This window comes from Microtus oregoni, unplaced genomic scaffold (genome assembly GCF_018167655.1).
Source record: "Microtus oregoni isolate MIOR12 unplaced genomic scaffold, Mior012 000004F_ref0000308, whole genome shotgun sequence".
In the NCBI taxonomy this organism is placed as follows: domain Eukaryota; kingdom Metazoa; phylum Chordata; class Mammalia; order Rodentia; family Cricetidae; genus Microtus; species Microtus oregoni.
The window spans coordinates 7618743-7636799 of record NW_024543063.1 but is presented as its reverse complement, the minus strand read 5'-3'; the positions used below and the strand labels follow the sequence as shown (position 1 = coordinate 7636799).

At 45.7% G+C, this 18057-nt stretch overlaps 1 protein-coding gene across 1 annotated transcript; it reads left to right on the top strand.

Annotated features, from left to right (window-relative positions):
* Window positions 1-2864: 2864 nt before the first annotated feature.
* LOC121447541 (60S ribosomal protein L32-like) lies at window positions 2865-3333 on the top strand. Its single transcript, XM_041650834.1, has one exon. It carries the CDS (start codon window positions 2875-2877, stop codon window positions 3280-3282), a length of 408 nt encoding a protein of 135 aa, XP_041506768.1. The 5' UTR covers window positions 2865-2874; the 3' UTR covers window positions 3283-3333.
* Window positions 3334-18057: the final 14724 nt, after the last annotated feature.

The following is an 18057-nucleotide window of genomic DNA, read 5'->3' as shown; positions in this document are numbered from 1 at the left end:
AGAAACATCTCAACCTTTAACAGCCAGAACCGTGTGCTGCTGCATGTCAGCTGGACGGGGCTCTGGAGAGAGGAACATAAACATAGCATTGTGCCAAATACCTTCACACACATCATCCGGCCTCACTGGGGAGGCCACAGTGTGAGCAAATATTCTCTCCATTACTGAGTTCCAAGATCTGTGGTCCATGGTGCTTGGAGCCTAAATTTTGTAATCTGAAATTCAACTGTCTTTTTCACAAAATTCTATCTAGTTTTCCAAATAAGAGTTCAGGCTATGCTTGCCTGGCATTCACAATGCCCTCATATCAACCCCCAGGGCTTGGTGATGTACACCTAGTACTCAGGAAGATCAGAAGTTCAAGATCGTCCTTCACTACGCAGTGAGTTTGAGGCTAGAACATGCCACCAACCCAGTTCCACTTAGGAAGAGGAATCCAACTTAAAAAAAATTTCAAAGCCAGAGAATAACTGGACTGGGATGTCCAGGGTCAAGGTTGCCATAAGATTGTTGCAGGATAAGTTCTTAATAGTAGGCACCCTGGAGGCTGTGCTGTAGGTAGGGACTTCGGATGGTGACAGGAGATTGTGAGACAGACCTCTGCTCAGTGGCCTCACTCACAGAGACCGACATCAGAGTGAAGACAGCATGTCTACTACACCCATAGCTAACCCCAAACTCCAGTCAAAGTATTTCAAAGCAGAGGCTGGGGGATGGCATGGTTGACATAGTGTTCACCATACAAGCATATGAGCATATGAGCACCTGAGGCCAAGCCCCGGTACCCATATTAAAACAAGGAGTGGCCTGGAATCCTAGCCCTGGGAAGGCAGAGACAGATGGATTGCTGGGACTCACTGACCAGTCAGTCCAGTTCAATGACAGACCCTGTCTCAAAAAGATAGAGAGGTGAGTAAGGAAAACACGATGTTAACTTTGTGTGAGCGTTCAGGTGTGTGTGCGCGTGTGCTTGCAACACGTGTGCGCTCAGGCACACACACACACACACACACACACACACACACACACGATATCCCTAATAGATCCTTTTGCAGGATGATGGGTTTGAGCAGGGCACATCACTGAATTTAAACTAACTGAGATGCCCAAGTCCTTCCAAATGCCGGCCTGCATCCTCCGCCTCTAGGGGACTATGGGACCAACTTCAAAGATCAGGGATGAAGACAAACAACGGCTCCTCACTCTACTGTGCAAGGCTCCCTGGCCCTGGCTAAAGTTTGTCTCTTCCCACGGACCCTCAGCCTCTCCCTCCTAAAGCACCACCAGCTGGTAGGTGCTGACAAGGCCAACTCCCTCTGTGTGACCGTGTGTGTACCTCTGCATGCTGGGTTTGCGTGTTTTATTTCTGGTTTCAGACTGAATAAGGATTCCTGTCCTAAGCAAAGGGAACTCTACATAAATTATTAGGCGGGCTGTGTTGGCTTTGTGCTCAGGTGAACCTTGCCCCAGTTTGAGCTGCTGCCTCCACTGCTCTGTAACAATACGCAGGGGACTGACGTCAGGGACAGCTGGCCCACACTCTCGGTAATATTTCCCCAGTGGGAAGATGCTTTGTTTATGGGATATTAAACGGTGAAGAGGCAGGCCAGTGTGGCCTCGACAAAACCTAAACATGAAGCTAAGGCTGCCACGGGCTGGGAAGCACTGCCCAGCAGTACCTCAGAACTTGTTTCCCTAGGCTGTGTGGAACCCTCTGCAAGCCCAGTGATTATTAGCTAGAAACACATTCCGTTTTGAAAGATTTATTTATTTTTATTTTATATGTCTTGGTGTCTTGCCTGCCTATATGTCTGGGCACCACGTGGGTGCCTGGCACCCACAGAGGCCAGAAGGAGTTGCATCTTCTGGAACTGGAATTACGGATGGTCGTGAGGCGTCATGTGGATGCGGAAAACTGAGCTTGCATCCTCTGCAAGAGCATCAAGTACTCCGAAGAGCCAAGCTGTCTCTCTGGCCCCAGGAGTGCATTCACTCTTTAGAAGCAATCTGCATTGCTATGCTCCACGTACCTGCCTACAGAGAGAAAATAATTTGTGCTTGGTAAAGGAAGTAAATTAAATATGTTATTAATGCTAATAAGAAAGTTATATCCATTGTAGGGCCAGACACTAACAAAGAAGAGTCAATAGTATTAACCAGCTTGTTCTAAAATAACCAGTGGCAGCCAGGGGTGGGAGTGAGGGGGGAACTGTAAGATGATCAGCTAAGTTCGGGTGGGGTATAAAGATTCCTTCCAGTCTTAGTCCTTCGCTTTTGAAGTCAGCCACTGTAACAAGCTGGGGTTTCTGTTGTTGGTTTGGTTTGGTTGTTCTTTTAGGTATCTGATACAGTCATAAAACACATTAAATTAAATCTATGCAGAAGAGTGCTGTGTGTACACAGAAACCCCTGACTCCTCACTGAATAACCTAAAGGCAATAGAGGCAACAGCCACTAGAGAACGGTTGGTTTTCACAATGACATTCTATACATGCATGGTAACTTGACTGACTGATTCTGAAAAGATACATGAGAATAGCCATGAGGGGCTGGAGAGATGGCTTAATGGTTAAAAGCACTGGCTGCTATGCCAGAGGACCTAGGTTCAATTCCCAGCACCCACATGATGGCTCACAACCATCTGTAACTCCAGTTCCTGGAGATCTGATGCCGTCTTCTGATCTCTGAAGGCACCAGGCATGTGCCGGCAAAACATACATGTAGAACAAACTAAAAATCAGTTTACAAGAAAGAATAACAATGAAATTAAGGAAATGGTTCAGTAGAAGATTCTTTGCTATGGAATGTGAGGACCTAGATTAGAATTCCCACAATGCAGGTAAAAACATCCAGACAGATCTCCTTTGCGGCATCATGGCTGCCCTCCGGCCTCTAGTGAAGCCCAAGATCGTCAAAAAGAGGACCAAGAAGTTCATCCGGCACCAGTCAGACCGATATGTCAAGATTAAGCGAAACTGGCGGAAACCCAGGGGTATTGATAACACGGTGTGGAGAAGATTCAAGGGCCAGATCCTGATGCCCAACATTGGTTATGGGAGCAACAAGAAAACCAAGCACATGCTGCCTAGTGGCTTCCGGAAGTTTCTGGTCCACAACGTCAAGGAACTGGAGGTGCTGCTGATGTGCAACAAGTCTTACTGTGCTGAGATTGCTCACAATGTTTCCTCCAAGACCCGAAAAGCCATCGTGGAAAGAGCAGCGCAGCTGGCCATCAGAGTCACCAATCCCAACGCCAGGCTGCGCAGCGAAGAGAATGAGTAGATGGCTTGCGTGCACGTTTTATTTGTGTTTAAATAAAACCACAAAAACTGCTGAAAAAAAAAAACATCCAGACAAGCCCACATGTTCATGAACTGCTGGAGATGGGAAGGGTGGAGACTCAAGGGCTGATGGGAATTTCTACCAGCCAAATCCAGGTTCAGTGAGACACCCTGCCTCAAGGCAGAGAGTGGTAGAGCAGGATACCCCACACCTCTGGCCTTCACACAGGCACACAGATTTGCACACTCACGCACGCACACACACACACACACACACACACACACGCATGCACATGCACACACACATGTACCATACACTGAAAAGAAAAATATCAGCTCAGGACTCCCAAGGCCAAGTTCTCAGCACAAAGGAGATTTATTTGCCCCAGAGGAACAGCAGGCAGGGAATGAGAGGCAAACACAGCAGACAGAGGACAAGAGAAAAGGGAACAAAGGAAGGATACAGGAACATTTGTTTTAGGGAGACAAAGAACTGACTACCTATGAATAAAGAGAAGACAGATGTGGCACATAGGAAAATGACAGTTTATAAAGGTACAAGGGGATGGGCTGGAGAGATGGCACAGTGGTTAAGAGCACTGGCTGCTCTTGCAGAGGTCATGAGTTCCATTCCCAGCAACCACGTGGTGGCTCACAACCATCTGTAATGAGATCTGGTACGCTCTTCTGGCATGCAGGCATACATGCAGGCAGAACATTGTGTACATAACAAATAAATAAATCTTAAAAATAAAAAAAGAATACACATAAAGGCACAAGGGGAAACCCCACATTAGGATGGTATTTAATTTTAATTGGGCATGCTAATTAGGTGAACCAAATGGGATTTTTGTTTGCTTATCTATGTGTTTGTTTTCCTTTATTTTCCCATAGAGGGTTTCTCTGTGTAGCCTTGGCTGTCCTGGAACTTACTCTGCAGACCAAGCTGTACTAGAACTCACAGAGCTCTGCCTGCCTCTGCCTCCCAAGCGCTGAGATTGCACCACCACCACCTAGCCAAACGAGGCTTTTGATTGCCAGACTTCAATACTTTGAGAGTTGGACCTTGGCAGTCATCCTCAGGAGGAGGAAGTGGCCAAATAAGGGCATAAACCCTGGGGGTTAGCTACAGTAATTTAATCTAATGATTTTTAGCAAGAGAGAGGGAATTGGGGAGAAGAGCAAGGCCTGCCAGAGCCATGCTCACATGCTCCAGATGACCAGAGTTACTTCACACACAATACTACTACTACTAATAATAATAATACCAATAAAACTGAACAACCAAAGTGAGTAAGAAGGGAATTAGCCTCCCAAGTATCAAAACACAGTGTAACACTATAGTTAAAACCCTGAGACAGTAGCATGAGGAAGTACTATGGTAAAAAAAAGCAAGGGTAGAGATGGGGGTAGATATATAAACAGTTTGATAAAGAAAGAATTTTCAGTCTTTTTCTGCCTGATTTGGAATAAATTCTATTTTTAACTTGAAAAAAACTATGTATTAAGGAATATTTACTTTTATATTATACCAGTTACTTTTCCTTCTGCTGTGACCAATGCATGGCAAGGAAATGTTAAAAGAAGAAGGATTTATTTAGGCTCATGACTTGAGGGTACAGTCCACCATGACAGGTAAGTCGAGGCAGCAGGGTGAATCACGGCAGTGCTGGCAGGAGCCTTATGCTGCTCACTCATATCTGTACGGATACGGAAACAGAGATGGGACAAGAAACAGGGCTGTGCTCTAAACCTCAAAGCCCAACCCCTAGAAATCCACTTCCTCCAGCTAAGCCCTCCCTCTCTCCCCTTCCACACCCTCTCCATGAAGCGCCATTTTCGGGGGACCAAGTACACAAACACAAGAGACCGTGAACGCTATTTATGTTCAGACCAAAACATAAATTAGTATTTCTGTTTCGTAACTCACTTCCGTGTTTATGTTGTTACAGAAAGGTGCCTCTTTCTCTTAACACCTTAAGTTTTAGACCTTTATACTTGAAAAAAAAAATTTTAACCTTTGTTTATATGTCTCCAAAGGTGAATACTGTAACACTCAATAAAGGAAAACTATACAATTCCACCTGCATGGAGCTCATAGCCAACACAGATAACAACATAGACAATGCACGCATCCATGTGTACGCATGCAAACATATATGGACCTTTGTATGTATGAACTTGTGTGGGCTTGCTGTAGTGTTGTGGAGGAAATGTCCCCCATAGTTCAAACGTTCAAACACGTGGTCCCATTTAGTGACTGTCTGTGGCAGGTTAGGAGGTATGGCCTTGTTGGGTGGAAATCTCTGAGAACTAGCTAGTACTAGTATATTGTTACTAGTAGAAGACTAGGCTTTGAGGTCTCAAAAGATTTGCACATTTTCAGTTCTTTCTGTCTCTCTGCTTCCTCGGTGGTGTAGTGTGAACCCTCAGCAGCCTGCTTCCTGCTTTAGTTACTATGTCTGTCTGCTTGTTGCCATGTTCCCTGCCGCGATGATCATGGACGCTAGCCCTCTGGAAACCTGAGCCCCAAATAAACCCTCCCCCATGGAGGGAAGCTCCTAAAGTCCTGGATGGTGGGGGGAGGGGATAAAACAAAAGGTTAACCTAAAAGGAAGTAAACCAGCCCAGTCTGGAGAGAAACACCTTAAACTCAGGAAGTAAACAACTCGAAAGCTTCAGGAAGTCCCTGAAACTGACCAGCTTCACTAGGTAGGGTTCCCCAAGTATATATAAGCTGTAAGGCCTGCTGAGAGACACCCTCAGACCTGCTGAACGACATGGAAGAAGCAGAGCCCAGCTGAGCCACTAGAAAAGAACACCACCCCCAACATGTTAAGCTACCTGCAGGTTGGACAGCATATTCTTGGTTGTGAAAATTGTCACTTATGATGGGGTGGGCTCTTAGTGATTCTGTCTTCAAGTCATTCTGCTCCTTGAAGAAGTCTATCACCCATATTCTGTAAGTGTCCCCAATAAAATGGCTCACCAAGTTGGACTTGGGTGGTGTCTGTACTTTAGTCTGCTGTTGGCTCCCTATCTGGGGTGGATAGTCATCCCTAGGAGAGCTGCTGTGTTCCCCCCCGCCCCCCCCCCCCACACACACACACATCTGTGTGCTAAGTCAGATAGCAGGAACTGTCCCAGGAGACTCTGCCAAAGCCACAGCCTTGCACAGCAGTTCTGTGAAGTTGTCTTCCTGGGAACTGCCTGCTCAGACTTGGACCGAAGCCACCCTTGCTACTGATCCCTAAAGCTAAGCATTATTGTTTCAAAACAATTTACGTAATCCTCCTCATTTCTCCCTCAGACACCACTCGTCTTTCTGAATACATCCACAATTTACCACGGTGCTCATATCCTGACGACAGGATGCATGCCGAATTAAGTGTATTATCTTCGTAGATCCTTTTGTGTGTACGTGTGCGACGGTGTGACGTTTCTTTGGAGACCACAAGAGAATGAGGGAGGAGGGTGAGAAACAGTCCTGAAGCAGGTCCTCACGCTGTGGTTTCCCAGGGGGAGGAAGATGGTTCAGTCCAGGTAGAACTGCTTGGGTCATGGCTAAGGCCTCGAGGTGCCGGTGGCTAAGAGGTAATGACAGTAGAACACGGTGGAAGGATGGGCCACAAATGTCAGATATGTAGACTGTATCCTGGATTTACAGGGGAATCCACCAAGCTTGTTGAAGGGGACGGAAGAGGGACATAGCCAAATGGGCCTAAGGAGGACCCCTTTGTGACAGCGTGGAAAGGCAAGCTGGTGCGGAGGCTAGCGCTGTGAACCTGGAAGTTCAGCTGAGAGGCCCACGCTGTTAGCTGGAAGAGGAAGAAGGTGAAGGTGATTTGGGAGAGTTCACAGTCCTGCTTGCGCACACGCTGGTACCACAGCCCTGTGCAAGTAGACAGTAATGCATGAGAGTAAGCACCCTCTATTCATTCTCTGTACAGCCAGAGGTGAGGAGGTGAGGACCCCTGAGGCTTTGGCAGGAGGGTTCTGAATGGAGACTAACGACCGGAAGGAAGCCCTCATTTGAAAAAGCCTATTAGCTGGATAATTTAATACCTAAAGCCTGAAGTCCCCCTCTTGTGGGGGACTTGAATCCTCACTGTCACCACTGGGGCCTTATCAGGGCAAGGTGGCACCTATCTCAGCTGGCTTTGGTTGCCACCACAACATGGTACAGAGCAGACAGCTTAAAACAGCAAACAGTCATCACCTTATGGTACTGCAGGCTGGCAAGGAAAACTGGGGGCCGGGCTGGTTCTTCTGCAAGCGCTGCCTCTGACTTGAGGTGGCCAACTTCCCATAACTTCTGTGTGTTCCAGTCTCCTCTTCCCATAAGGATTAGCACCCTATAAGTGCCCACCTTGACAAGCCCACTTTATCTTAAGCACCTGCTGTGTGTCTGTGTGTACACGTGTGTGTATGAACACGTGGGTCGCCAGAGGACAAGCTTGGGTGTCTTTCCTCAGGCATCACTCATCCTTGATTGACTGATTCATTGATTGATTGACAGAGGATCTTTCATAGGCCCGGAGCTCAGCATGTAGGCTAGGCTGGCCACTGGCTCCCAATCCCCTCAGATCTGGCCGTTGGTTACAGGGGAATGGAGGAGAGGCTTACCGGCTTCCTAAGACTCCTCTCTGCTGGTCACCTCCACAAGACCAGGAAATGACTCCCTGATGACTCCAGGAGACATGCTTTAATTCCCTGAAGCTGCACAGCTGCACCGTTTCACTGAGAGCTCCCTTGCACAGGGCATGCGCCCTCTTGTCAGCCAGCATGTGCAGGGTGGCTAGCGTCTGTTCCTGAAGGTGGAAACGGGCTAGGCAGTGTGGCCCCTGGCAGTTATTCACCCTGCGTCTTAATTATGCTTCGGTTGCTGTGATAAACACCGTGGCATAAACAGCTTGGGGGCGGAAAGGCTTTTTTTCAGCTTATAACTCCCAGGTCACTCTCCCACCGAGGGAATACAGGACAGGAACCTGGAGGAAGGCAGAGACCATGAAGGGGTGTTGCTTCCTACCTTGCTCTCCATGGCTTTCTCGTCTGCTTTCTTATACGGTCCCAGGACCACCTGCCCAGGGATGCTACCACCCATGGTGAGCTGGGCCCTCTCATATCAATCACCATTCACAAAAATTCCCCACAAGCCAATCTGGTAGGGGTGTTTTCTCGGTCGAGGTCCCCTCTTCCCAAATGATGATCGCTTGTATCAAACTGATATAAAACCTGCCAGCACACCACCCTGGCAGAGGTAGTGCCAGGCTCTGACCTCCATCTTGTTTATCTCCAGTCTAGTTTTATCCATGTCAGTCCTGAGAAGACATACTGAAAGGTAGTTAATTCTCAACAGGATGGCATTTGGAGTCACCTAGGAGACATACCTCTAGGCTTGTCTGTGATGGTGTCTCCAGAGAGGTCTCATTGATGAGGGAATGCTCACCCTATAAACTGGGATCCCAGACCAAATGAAAAGGCAAAGAGAAGAAAATGAACTCAATACCAATATTCGCCTCTCTGCTTCCTGAGAAAAGACACAGTACGGCCAGCACCTCACACTCCTGCCGCCATCCTTCCCTGCTATAATGGGCTTTGTCGCCTCAAATTGTGATCCCAAATAAGCCCTTCCTTCCTCAAGCTGCTTTTGTAACTAATTCAACCCCTATATGTGGACCTCAGGAGAACATAATTGCTATTCCCAATGTAAATGTAACCTCCATACCCTAGAGCTTTCAAACCAGAAAGGTCCCCTATCAGGGACACATCAGGGGCTGAAGGTGACATGCTGGAGAGGTCAGGAGAGGCCTGGTCCGTCCTCTGGCTCACTGCCTGAGTGCAGAGCCTGGAGCTCAGCCTGAAGAAGCTGCTGTTACACAGGATGCTGGTTGTTTTGTTCTTGCCTTGGTTTCCAGTAACTGGATTTTTTTTGATTTTTTTTGTTTTCCTCTCATAAGATTGCTGTTTAAATTTCTAATATTAGGCAGACAAGACTGTTCTGTGGATAGAGGCACTTGCCTCCAAAGATGATGTCATTTGGTATCTAGAGGCCATATGGAAAGACAGAGAATCTATTTCCACAAGTTGTCCTCAGATCACCACGTGTGAGTTACACACACCACATGCATCACACATACACACACATTTTAAAAAAAAGACCAGTGCTAAAAGGCATCTATGTTTTTGAAGTATGAATATACTTTGTATATTACACAGATGCTGTTTATTGCTGTAGATTGAACTGTGTCCCCTCCAACCCAAAAGTTCTAGCCCCTGATACCTCAGACTGGGAGCTGGAGTGGAAACAGTTGGTACCCACATAATTCACTAAGAGGAGTCAAGTACTGGAGCACAGTGGGCTCCCTATTCAGTATGACTGGCATCTGTATGAAAAGTGGAAGCATTTGACACGGAGAGGCATGTGTTGTGGAATGTTCCTGTACCCTGTGTGAAGATGTGTCACTGTGATTGGTGTAATAAAAAGGTGAATAGCCAATAGCTAGATAGGAAGAGGTTGGGCGGGACTTCTGGGGACAGGGAGGTCTTGGAGAAGAAAGGACGATTGCCAGTCAACTTGGGAAAAGCGGCATGAGCAGTAAGAAGAGATGAGGTAACGAGCCACACTACAGATGTGTATTAAAATATATGGGTTAATTTAAGTTATAAGAGCTAGTGGGACAAGCCAAAGCTAAGTCCAAGCTTTTATAATTAATAAGAATTCTCCATGTCATTATTTAGGTGCTGGTGATACAGAGAAAGACTCACTTCAGGCATGAGGGGAAAAGTCATATGGATGGGAAGATAAAGATAGAGCCAATGTGTCTGCAAGCTAAGAAGGATGCCCACGCCACCAAAACTCGAGGGAGGCTTGGAGCAGGTGCCCACGTACACCTCAGTCCTGGTCCTCAGCCTCTAGAACCGGAAGCACTTCTGCTTCTCCAGCCACACCTCCACAAGTTGCTTGTTTCTTCACTCAGTCCTGGAAAATTGAAACAAGGATAGAAGGCGTTACGGTGCCATGCTTCCTTTTTAAATTTTATTTTACCCAAAAACATAGCCTGTCATATCCCCTCACTTCTACATTTTGGGTTTGTTGTTGTTAGTTTTGTTCCTTTGAGACAGGGTCTCTCTCCCACGTGTACCAGGCTGGCCTTGAACCCACTATGTTGCCCACACCTGGTTCATGCAGATGGAACCTGGGGCTTCGTGTATAGGCAACCACTCTACCAAATGAGCTACACCCCAGGCCTCATTTCTGCTTCTTCAAGTGTGATTTCATCTACTTGGCTCTCTGAATCTTTCCTTCTGATGTCTCAAACTCCATTTCTCCTGCAGCCTTTCTTCAGCTGATCTTATCTTCCTGTCATTTGGCATCAGTTTTTCTGTATTCTGTCTTAGGGTTTCTATTGCTGTGAAGAGACACCATGACCATGGAAACTCATAAAGGAAAACCGTTTGATCGGAGTGGCTCACATTTTAAGAGGTTCAGTCCATTATCATAATGGTGGGACGTGGCAGTGTGCAGGCGTATATGCTGCTGGTTACATCTTGATCAGAAGGCACAGTAACTGGACTGTGACACTAGGAGTAGCCCGAACATAGAAGACCTTAAATCCCACCCCCACAGTGACACATTTTCTTGAACAAGGTCATATCCACTTCAACAAAGCCACACCACTGAATAATACCACTCCCTTTGGTGGCCATTTTCTTTCAAATCACCACATTCCACTTCCATTCTACAACCCCCAAAGGCTCGTAGCCATATCACAACACAAAAATGCATTCAGTTGAACTTCAAAAATTCCCAGAGACTATCACAGTCTCAATCTTGTTTCAAAGTCAAAATTCCAAAGTCTCTTCTGAGACTCATGGCAATCTCTTAAGTAAAGCAAATCACATACTTCCAACATATAATGGCACAGGATATACATTACCATTCTAAAATGTAGGGATGGGAGCATACTGAGGAAATACTAGACCAAAGGGAAGACCAAAAATGAGCTGGGCAAACTCTAAACTCTGCATAGCCATGTCTGATCTCAAAGAACTCTTTAGATCCCCAGCTCCTTTTAGATTTGTTGACTACAACACCCTTCTCTCTCTTGAAGTGGTTCCACTCCCTGTTAGCAGCTCTCCTTAGCAGATATCCTATGGCTCTGGCACCTCTAACATCTTGGGGTCTCCAAGGCAATCCAGTCTTCAACTTCACAGCTTCAGACAATGAGCTCTCTAGGCTTTCGTTCAGGGACACCTCTGACACATGCCTGGCCTCAGCAGCTTTCAGGGGCAAATTCCATAAACTGTTTCATCTGTCCTTAACTCTAAAGCCAGAATCACATGACCAAAGCTGCCAAGTCCTCCGGTTTGCTAGAACTGGAACATGGCCCCCTTGTTCAATTACATCTTCACCAGCATTCTGTTTTCAGTGATTTCCTTTACTGACTAAACGTGGCTGCTCTAGAATTTGCTCTGTAGACGAAGCTGGCCTCAAACTCAGAAATCCTGACACCTTCCAAGTGCTAGGATGAAAGGTGTGCCCCCCACACTGGACTCTAAGCTTTTCTTTAATTCCTCTTTGAAAAGCTGGAAGCTTAGCTGGGTGGGATCTTGCCCCCAAGGTCACCACTCCCTTCTTTCCATTTCTTGATCCATTTATCTCCTGGAACACAGGATTTAGCTCCATTCCACTTCCTGGTGTCCTTTTCTCCTTAAATTTTACATTTTGTAATTCATTTTGTAATTCCTCCTTTTCATTATAAATCTTCATTAGAGTTGCCACTAATATCCACACAACAGATATACTAGGATGTTTTCAGATTTCCTCTGCCAATAGAATTAATCCAAAACTGTTCACATTAGCTTCAGGCAGACTCTTCGGACAAGAGCAAAAAGCAGCCACATTCTTCACCAAAATATCACAAGACCAGTCTCCAGACCACATATTAACATTTTTCTCCTCAGAAACTTCTTGATCCCCATAGTTCAAATCATTCTCAGCACCATTGCTTTTCATGCTCCTATTAATATGGTCAGTTAAGCCGTCATCCCACTACTTTCTTAACCCAAAGTACCAAAATCTAATTCCTCTAAACAAAAACATGGTTCGACCTATCATAGCAATACCCTAGTCCGTGGTACCAACTGTTTGGTTTAATCTTAAGGAAAGCTGCTCCACCAACGCAAATAACTCCAGTTAAACCAGATTAGATCAAATTAAAATGCCTGTGTTTAATAAATGCAGCCAGCACTCTTAGGTGGACCGAGGAGCCCAAGCAAACCCCAGAGGCCACGTGTTCCTTTTCCTGGCACCAGCCTAAATAGCCTGTGGGAGTAGTCCTAACCCTCCCCAGGAGAGGGGTCAGTGCTTGACAGGCTGGGAGTTGGTGTCAGGACCAATGCAACTCCCAGACCAGGGGCTGGGGTGATACTTCCAATCATTCACCAACTTCTGTCTTAGTTAGGTATTCTATTGTTGTGAGGAGATGCCATGACCACAGCAACTTTTATAAAGGAAAAAAATCTAATTGAGGCGGCTTACATTTTTAGAGGTTCAGTCCATTATTATCATGGTGGGGCACGGCAACATGTAGACATGGTACTGGTTACATCTTGATCAGGGAGCAACAAGAAGTAGACTGTGATTCTGGGAGTAGCTTGAGTAGAGGAGAACTCAAAGCCTCCCCCCCCCCCCACAGTGACACACTTTCTCCAACAAGGCCACACCTACCCCAACAAAGGCACCACTCCTAATAGTGCTGCCCCATTTGGGGGCCATTTTCTTTCAAGCCACCACATCTTCTTAACAATTTAGCCGTTCTTGTTGGCATTAGCCACATCATGTCTTATTTTGTTACATTTTGTGTTAAAGGCATATGTGTGGTATCATGATGAGCACCCCACTATTGGGGGATATTCAGACACACTGTGAACCTCGAGTTTGCATTTGTGTCAATTAAATAAAATTAACCTTGTGTCAGAAGGCTGTGTTGGCAACTAGTTGACAGAAAGTAATCACAGAGCACAAGAAGGCATCAGGGAGAGATAGAGAGACACAGGAAGTAGTAGGGTGGGGTTTGGAGTGGTGCGGGCTTTTTCAGTTTGGGGGAGCAGAAGCACAGGTCTTTCTCAGATGCCAGCAAGGAGGGAAGGTTAGCTAATTACGACCAAGCCTCTCTGAACTAGCAGGTTTTTACCCCAGTCTTTAAATCTTGAGTCTTATTTATAAATAGAACAATAGAGATTTAGTTAAAGCTACCTTTAGTGGCAGCGGCAGGGCTGGTGTCTGTGGGAACAGAATTCCCACCAGGCTGCAGCCCGAGCGGCCAGGTTGCTGCTAGAGAAGCCAACCTGCAACTGTGGTGTTGCAGCTGCAAGCTGAAATAGCAGTAGATTAAGGCGCAGCCACTGTGCCGAAGTTAAAGCAACACTCCCCAAGCACCAGGTAGGAGGCACCTCATCCCTTCCTCTTCATCCTCACCTCATGCCATGCTGATATCTGGGTTTTCTACTTAGTTTTCCTTGTTCCTTTCTCTGCTTGAACTCAGACTCTCCCTGTACAAAGCATCAGTTTACTGGCAAGGGTCATTTTGATGTGTTGTACACTATCTGGTTCCTTTCGGAGACGGAGTCACCTCACGGGTCTGATCTCAAGCAGTCTAGGCTGGGCCAGTGCTCCATAGTCACCAATCTGTGCTTCCTCCTAACTTTCATGCCAGCCCTGACAGTAACAGGGGCTCCACCCAGAGAGCAGGACTTCTGAAGAACCACACTCTCATACCCTCATCCACCAAACATCAGGGACATTGCACACACTCCGCACTGTGCCCTAGCATTTCTGCCCATAGAAGACCAAGGTCTCTGCCTGCTGGACTCTGGGAGAAGATATGCTTCCCGCTTGACGTCTGTTGGAGGAAGCCCAGTCCCAGATCTGTGGAAGTGTTTCCGGGCAGTTTGCCTCAGACGTGGTCTTGGCAGCAGAACAGGGACTCATCAGTATGCAAAAAGATGTCTTCAACATCTCAGCTGCCTGATAAAGAAGCCTGGGGTGGGGGTGGGGTGGGGTGGCTTCTGGGATCAAGCAGTGGCTGCTGGCTAACACTTCCACTCTCTTCGGCATCCTCTCTTGATCGTTGGAGGCTTTATGACTCTTGTTGTTTTGCTTTCATTTATAATATTCCTTAGTGCATACACCAGCTCACTATCTCACGTATCAAACATTTATTAGATAGCCACAGGAATCACGGAACACTCTCCCAGAGGTACTTTTAATTGCCAAGGTAAATATAGATGGTTCAAAATGAAATTTTCCATTTTTACAAAATTTGGGGCCAGGAGAGTCATTTACTGCTCGTCATTTTGATTATTTTTCAAAAATCCTCCTTTTGGGCTTTGAAGATCATATAAAGAAAATGCCTGTGAGTTCTATTCTGCTTGCCTTCCTAGAAGAAATGGCTCAGGCAGGCTAGGAGCCAGTTCATGGGTGGAGCCACAGGCAGTGAAAGACTCTATGGAGAATAAGGGAGGGAGGGAGGGAGGGAGGGAGGGAAGAAGAGAGGGAGAAAGGGAGGGAGGGAGGGAGGGAGGGAGGGAAAGCAGGACACTCAGTATTCTCCTTTGACCTCAGTGTGCACATACAAGGTACACACATGTGCATACACCATGCATAGCATGTCAGGCTTGAGCGCACACACACATAAACTTATGACGGGAGAAGTACACTCTAGTAAGCAAATGAGATTTTGAGTAGATCGTAGGTGTCCAGTTGGCTGAGAGCTGGGACATAGAGTCTTTGCTTTTTCTCGTGGATAGAAATAAGTTCCAGTTGGGTCCAAAATCCTGAAACGTAGAACAAAGCCATAAACGTGATAGAAAAAAAAATATGAGTGAGACGCTTACATGGCAACAGGGAACAGGGCCTTCTATGGTGACGCTGAAGAGAGTCACTGTGTCAGGATGGTTTTGACTAGGACACTGTTAACCAAGACCAGAGATCCAATGAAAGCACATGTGTGCATAAATCTCTAACAGTCACAGATAAACCTAGAGGCATGTTCAATGTTCTGCCCTTCCATATGTTATTACAAAGACAAAACAAGAATGTGGAAAGATACTCAGAGAAAATGATGACTGTTAGCAAAATAGCAAAGGCTCAAGTCGCGAGCCACTGCACCGTAACCCTGTGATGCTGCTGAGTGAGAAATATTTGGGGAGGGCATAAAACAAATACACACCCCCACACACACATGCACGCACATGCACGCACGCTCACACACACACACAAATAAACTGTGTTTCACCCGCGAGCCTTGAGTTCTTGCCTGCATTTCAGCACAAAATCATATGACTTTATATTTCTTCCATGTAAGTTTATTTCATGGACACATTGGATTTGTTTGATTGTTTTTCAAGACAGAGTTTCTCTGTGTAGCAGAGCCCTGGCCGGCCTGGAAGTCACTTTGTAGACCAGACTGACCTCAAACTCACAGAGATCTGCCTGCCTCCCAAGAGTTGGGATTAAAGACATGCACCACCACGCCCAGCAGACACACTGAATTTTTTTTACATTTATTTATTCATTTTTTATTTATTTGTTGAGTGTGTGTGTGTGTGTGTGTGTGTGTGTGTGTGTGTACACAAGAGGGCAACTTCCAAGAGGCACTTTCTTGTGCCTGTGGAGTTCTATGTATAAATTTTGATTTTTTTCAAAAGTACAAATAGATTTAAACTTAAAAATATAATCATTCATGTATTTTCCAAACATATTTTTCTTCTAAATTATCCTACATGATCCATCAAAATTAAAAGATATAATTTCAATGAATAACTATCAGGAGTTCAAATCTCAGCATTTGGGAAACTGGGGCAGGAGAATTGCAAGGTTCACTGTACAGTGAACCCCTGTTTCAGAAAGTGAGAGAGAGCAAAAGAGAGTGGAGAAAAGGAATTTAAAATTAAAACTTACTTATACATAAGTGAATTTTAGAGTCATGATCCCTAGTTAAGCCATATTAAGTATTTCAATAAAAGTAATATTATTTCAAACCTAGCCTCCACTCTCCCTGTTGCTAACATAAGGCAGTGGAATTGTGCTTCATACCTGTGAAGCTTAGGGGTGTATGTATGTGTGTATATGTGTGTGCACGTGCCCTCTCAGGCACACATATGTAAAATACTACATATATTAAAATGATAGCATTCCTATAGAGATCAATCTGTATATAAAATTCTATACATGTACAAAAATCATTTTTACCTTACAAAGAGGATAGCATCTACACATAAAATATTGTATACACAGACACCTACACATGGAAAGAGAAAAACCATGCATTACCCATAGTGCAGCATGTTCCTTGGTTGCCAAATGCAATCACGAATGTCACCAATCTGGAAAACTCTCCAGATTCAAGAATTTGAACACTAAAAGAAGCCAAAAAAAAAGTGGGGGAGGCACTCCACCCAAGAAAGAAATCGTGTTTCCTGTGCCAAAACAAACTGAATTCCTACTCCAAGGGCCGGGGCTTTCCATTGAAGCCCCTTCCACTCATCAGGCTCAGCAGACGGCAGACAGCTCTTCCTCAGCTTCAGAAGCAACAAGACACCAGCCCAGTGTTGAAACAAGGTCAATTTTGGTTTCAAGGACAGGAGCCCAGAGGTAAGAGATATTTTCCAGAAATCTAAGTGGTGTTATTTAGGGTATGTGCCCCAATGTTTTCATACTGGGCATCCCCCTAGTCTTGAAGGAGGCATTGACTTTGACAGAATTTAAAATACAGTTACTTTTTTTTTTTCCTTTCCTGAGACAGGGTCTCACTCTGTAGCCCAGGCTAGCCTTAAACATACTACATAGACAGAGTGGCCTCAAACTCATCACCCTTCTGCCTCAGACATCCAAGTACTGGCTGGTATTATAGATGTGTGTCACCATACCCAGCTCAAAACCACTGCTTTAATAAAAACAAGCAACAAAAAATTCATAAATAGAATAAGAGCAGACTAGAAAATATGCTTATAACATCTATGATGAAAGGAGATACTGCAAGGCCATTGCCATGTTTGTTGTTTATTTTTGTTCTTTTAAGAGTTTAAAAGTACCTCCAATGACTTCTTGGTGTTTTGGTTAAAATCAGGTGAAAAGGTGTCTCCAGAGGAAGATGCAAAATGATCACACCCAACAGTAAACACACACAAACTACTCAAACATATTTGTACCCCTGACCTACGTTAAAGGGCTCATAGCAGTCATTCTGTATGCACCTAGGGCCCCATGTGATCCAGCTCAGGACCCCTGTCTTACGACACAGACAGGAAGGCAGGCTGCAGGGAGAGTGCTCTGTGAAGAGCTGTCATAGAAGAACCAAGAGCACCAGGGTCCCCTAGTCTGAGGACATAGGGTTGGGGGAGTCGCTGTCTCTGTCCCTCCCCTAAGGGAGGGGACATTCTCATATACGTCTGAAGTCAGGAGAGGAAGACAACAGAGGACGAGCAAACAGTCATTATCATGGCTGCTCTGAGGATGCATGCAGGACATGCCAGCTCCTGTGCTGGGTGCCTAGAAGGTTTCTGCACATTCTCAAGGGAAAGCCGGCTCCGTGAAACAGCACCTTGACCAAACACATCTCTTCCATTGACCACATCCGTCCCCCAGCACATAAACCAAAGTCCATTAGACTCACATCTAAGACATCATTTCTTCTTTGATAGAACACGCTGGTTAGAAGTTTTCTCTTCCCATTATTTACTTAAAGCAGTGGCAAATACAGAACTAACA

What these genes read in the sequence shown, in the direction of transcription:
- LOC121447541 (XM_041650834.1), top strand. Translation starts at nt 2,875, where the DNA reads ATGGCTGCCCTCCGGCCTCTAGTGAAGCCCAAGATCGTCAAAAAGAGG.